At 41.2% G+C, this 5,651-nt stretch overlaps 1 gene segment (V, D, J or C); it reads right to left on the bottom strand.

The window, feature by feature from the left end:
- Window positions 1–3,739: 3,739 nt before the first annotated feature.
- On the bottom strand, window positions 3,740–4,384 carry LOC116975792. The segment is given in 2 exon segments: window positions 3,740–4,095; window positions 4,271–4,384. Coding segments are annotated over 2 exon segments (360 nt in total).
- Between the last annotated feature and the right edge of the window lie 1,267 nt (window positions 4,385–5,651).

Raw genomic sequence — 5,651 nt, 5'->3', positions numbered from 1 at the left:
TGTTTTATAAATGGTTCAGAGATTATCTGACAAAATCACAGAAAATGGAAGGATAACGGGTTTCCATATCGGGCTCCCGAACATAATATGGGAGAAGACAAAAATAAACAATCACAATCTTGTTTGTGAAATTTGGCCTTAAATGCGTCCATCGAACGAAACCAACTAAGGGGGTGGATGGGATTGAAATGGTAGCTCTGTTATTTAATGACATATAACACACTTAAAATGTCACTTTTTTTAAAACTGTATTTTGTTGTCCCATCACTCACGAAAATATACCGATCATTTGTATGCCGACAGTAATTGCAAGTAAATTCCGAAAAGCAAACCAGCCGACAAGAACATTACATTCATACCAGATTAAAAACGTGTGAGATTGCATTGGTAAGGATTAAAAAAAACTCTCAATATAATATCTGAATTAATAAAGGTTATGTACCACAACTTCTGGAAACTAAATGTAGCATATAAATTGTAAGAACATATTAATACTTCGTAATTAAATAAATTGGCACAGTTTTCAATGTTTGTCTGTGTGCACCATTGCCATAATGAATTTAATAATAATCCATTAAAATTAATGTTTATACAATGACGCTCAGTTCCGTTTCCAGCATCATTAAAACGAGCTTACGTTTACAATGTCATCGGCACTGAAGAACGAATGATTAACATTGTCCGATAGGAAACGAATAAAAAATATACCAATGATAAATTACAACCTGCAATCTATTAAAACAATATCTGAGTTTGCTTCGTGACTTTAACAGGAAAAGGCTTTAATTCATATAGTAGTCTACGTTTAATAGTGAAAATGCACAATGTTGTTAAATCAATGTTTTAATTAAATAAATGCAACTGTAAATTTGAACGTCACTCAAACCCCCCCCCTAAGCCATCGATTTCAATTCCCACTCTGTTCAAGGATTAGTGGGATACCCTGTTTTATAATTAAAATTAAGATAGCGGAGTCAGGGGATATGGGGAGAAGGCAGGAACGGGGTACTGATTGGGGAAGATCAGCCTTGATCACATTGAATGGCGGTGCTGGCTCGAGGACCGAATGGCCAACTCCTGCACCTATTGTCTACTGTCTAAAATAGCAGAGAAAATTTCGTTTCCAACATTCCATTTCATTTCCCGATTTTTCTTTTTTTTTACCGTAACTATTCGTAAAACTGACATTTTTCATTAGCAATTTACTAAATAGAGGAACATTTTATGTTTAAATGACATTGGGAGCCATAGACAAACATGAATGCAAATTATCTTTCTAATAAATCCATGTATTAAAAATTATTCCAAAACTACAGCTGTTCCGAAATCTCCCCATTTTACATTCAACGCATTTTCCAAATGGGAAAAATCGTGATCTTTGACATAAAACAGATTGGGTTAGACAGCAACTGTGGAAAGAGAAAACCAAGCATTTTCCATCTCGACTATCGTTGGGAGACTAAACCATGGCGAATTCCGTTTCGATTAGAGATATAGCAGAGAAATAGATCCTTCTGCCAACCAAATCCAGGGCCACACACAAGTTCCACGTTATCGCAATATCGCATCTACCCCCGACCCACCAGGGTCAATCACCCAGGTCCATTAACCTGCAAACCTGCACTCTTTGGGTTGTGGGAGGAAAGCTGAGCACCAGTAAGAAACCACAGGAAGAACGCACAGTTCTCACAGTCTGCACCTGATTTCGGGAATGAAGTCGGGTCTCTGGCGCTACCAGTTGTCATTCGGCTCCCCTCTATGGGATTTGTCTTTCGCCACAGGCTGCGTGAGCCTCTAGGCGTTTGCACCATTTACTGTTCCTAGTAATAAATTCTTATTTTTATTTTTAAACATATATCTTCTTTGCGTTTATTGAAATAACATAATCGGAAACTTCATACAACAACAATACCCGGTCGCTGCCACTCGAATTGAACGGACAAACATGTCAAATTGTGCAACAATATCGTTTCCCGCAATGACCGGCTGAATCATACCGCCGATGGGATGAATCGCATAACACAAATTTGCTGAATCTCTTCGCAAAAATCCAAATATCTCTGTCCAAAGACCACCGGAATGCATTCATAACCACAGAGCCAATCCCTGTTGAAATAACGACGAATAACACAATACACGTGGATTACATAGATACCATTTCCATATAATGTGAATTTCCTTCAGTTCCTCCGTCACCCTAGTTCCTCTGTCCCTAGTACACCCGGTACATTGTCATCTATAGATTGTGTTTCACGGACTTTGCTTTCTTAGCTTTGCTGTAACATTGGTTGACATGGCCTACTCATTGTACTTCAAGATAGACAAAACAAGTTGGAGTAACTCAGCGGGACAGGCAGAGTTACTCCAGCTTTGTGTCAATCGCCAGCATAAATCAGCATCCACAGTTCCTTCCTATTCATTATACTTCAAGATATATAACTGCGCAATTAACCCTGACGCTGAACCTTGCCCTTCTGTGTTTTGCTGCAAGATATTTTTACTTCTTCCATGCAAGTTTTGTTAGCGATTGGATTAAAGGTGTCAAGGCGATTCCACCATTTAATACATACACTTTAAAAACTTGAACATTTTACACCCAGGATTTATCCGTTTCTGTCGTTTGTTTCATATGCGCTGAGAAGAAACAAACTGAGACAAAGTACCTGCTGTTGATCAGAAAATACAGTTCGATGCATCGCAGAAGTACCACAACAATCTCAAATAATTAGAAAGCATAGTGAAAGCAAGTTAATGCACATTTTCCCACTAATTTAGAACTAAATCACATCTTTTTCATAGTCAAAGGATCGAAAGTCATAGCACATAAGGCAAGTTTAAATCTCACTGCAGCGGAATCACATTAAATTCTAAAGCAACATCGATCCAACATTGCAATGAATGGGTAATTAATGTAGAAGAACAATTTAATATAATCATTGGAAATGTAGAATAAAATTACAACTGAATACATCTAGATACTGAATAGGATGAAGTTTCTTACCGCTGGTTACCGTCACCATGGTGCCTCCTCCCCAGTAGTCAATGGGGATACACAGTGAAACATGCCATATCAAATACTTCGCTATTCAAGAACTGATGCATGCACTGCTCACAGACGATATGTCCCAGGGTACTCTTCGCTGTCACTTATAAAGCTAAACGCTGTTCTTCTAAAACTCATATAAAATAACGTTAATTGGTCGGAAGACAGTTGGACATTTCTCAAAACAATCCATGTAACTTTAAGCGGTGAACTTTCATTTGAATTTGCTTCACACGGCCTCTCGTCCGGTGCTTGTAGGTTGGAGCAGGAGAAAACTAGGTGTCCGGGTTTTTGTACGAGGAAGTCGCTGTTTGCAGCACCGTGACCCACTGTTGTACACAGTGAGACAGACCCGCACAAAAACCTCCCATACAGTTCACACTCAGGTTTCATTTGAAACGGCCTTCCACACGATTTTAAATGGCCCAGCACTTCACAGAGAACACAGTAAATATACACAACACCAACAATCTCCCTGCATCTCACTTGCCTAATGGAATGAGCATATTTTCGTGGTCTATGATTTTGCACAACGCTATGGGTATGCGTTAAGCGAATAAAAAAACCTCATACATCTGGTTACATTTTTGAATATCGTGTTGGATTTGCGAATGGTACTTTGCGCTCTATTGCCCGACTGTTATTATAGCTGTTGAAATAATTGCTCACCTCTAGTATTTGATGGTAGAAGCTGGACTTCCCAACGTGCCGTTCTTGTACGGGTCTGACACTGAATGCTCACACTGTGTCTCTCGCACAGTAATATACAGCGGTGTCTTCGATCCTCAGGTTCCTGGCGATCACGGTGAATATGTTAGTCGAATGGTCTGTGGACGGAGTAAATCGGGTCTCTATCCCCGGTGCGAAGTACTTGCTAGAAGAACTGTAGTAGGCAAGCAGCCACTCCAGCCCCTGCCCGGGGACCTGACGGACCAAATGCATATAGTAGCTGCTAAGATCGAACCCGCTGACTTTACAGGTCAGTGTGATGGAGCCTCCAGGAGTGCCGGTCTCTGTCTTGGGCTGAGTGAGAACGATATCGGAATGGACACCTGCAAGTTAAAAAAAGGCATGAATGGCGAGGATAAATTATTGACCATTAATCCCCCACTCTAATTATCAATAGGAAATAAATTGGGAGGGTTCTAGAGTGGGTAGGAGGGGAATGGTGTAGGGGATATACCACTGAGAAACTCGCGTGAGGAATTTGTCCAACTCATTACTCACGGACTATTAACGCCAGGAACAGACTGAGTGAAACCGCCGACATCATCCCGCTGGGAAGTGTGACCCGGTTGTTTCTGTACAGAACCTCGCAACAAACCAACTGCAAGGAAGTTGGATTTCAGACCATCTTAGAGAGAATTAAATACCCGGCAAAAGAGGGTGCGGCTGTGGGTGGGGCCTGTAAACCGAGTGGTGCAGCGGGCGGAGCTGAGACACGGCTCCCAACTCAACAGCAAGATGGACTCACGCTTTCACATCTATTAACTGATACAGATGCACACGAGGTTAATAAACCAGCGTGTTTTTCCGCCCCTTACACAATATAAACTCATGGTATAGTTGTAAATAAGATGGTTGAAAGATTGGTTTCATAGTGCAGTTTTTTTCGTAAAATATGTTCGGAATTCCTCAAATTTATATTAAAATGCTTCGTGGTGTGCGTGTGCTTGCGTGTGTGAGAGGGGGAGAGAGAGAGGAGAGGTGAGAAAAATATTTGAGCAAGAAAGACAGACAGGCAGACAGACAGGCAGGCAGACAGGCAGACAGGCAGACAGACAGACAGACAGACAGACAGACAGACAGACAGACAGACAGACAGACAGGCAGGCAGGCAGACAGACAGACAGACAGACAGACAGACAGACAGACAGACAGACAGACAGGCAGAGACAGACAGACAGACAGACAGACAGACAGACAGACAGACAGACAGACAGACAGACCTGTCTTCATTGTTAGGTAGACACAAAATGCTGGAGAAACCCAGTGGGACAGGCAGCATCTCTGGAGAGAAGGAATATGTGACGTTTTGGATCGAGACCCTTCAGAGATGCTGCCTGTCTCGCTGAGTTACTCCAGCATTTTGTGTCTAGCTTCGATTTAAAGCAGCATCTGCAGTTCTTTCCTACACATTCGTTGTTATCAATATGAGCCGTTCGAACAATGTTGGGACTGTCCATTTCAATATCATTTATTTGTCACATGTCCCAGTTGGTACAGTGAAATGTGTGGTCACCATACAGCCATACAGATAAAATGTCAATATCGAGATTGGTTACATAAAAGGCAGTAGAGGAAACTGATACAAAGCAAACACAAAATTCTATTAAAATGTCATTAAGGGATCGGAAGGAAATTAGTGGATGGCATAGTGCAGGAGGGGAATTGTAGATCTGTGGAGTGATTGGAGAAATGATCGGCATTAGGGATGATTCATGTGGTGTTGATTTTCAGATGCTGCTTCCAAAGATCAAAGTTGAATGAAGGCACATTCTAACCAATCAATCAATGAGCATATTTGTTGGATAGTGTTTCAATGATTCAGACTGCACTGGTTGGGCAGATGGTGTGGAGAAATCTAATAGAGATATCTGAAGAAGAA

The sequence above is a fragment of the Amblyraja radiata genome, chromosome 8, assembly GCF_010909765.2.
Source record: "Amblyraja radiata isolate CabotCenter1 chromosome 8, sAmbRad1.1.pri, whole genome shotgun sequence".
NCBI lineage: Eukaryota > Metazoa > Chordata > Chondrichthyes > Rajiformes > Rajidae > Amblyraja > Amblyraja radiata.
Note: the sequence above shows the minus strand (reverse complement) of the source record. Positions and strands in the feature narration are given on the sequence as shown.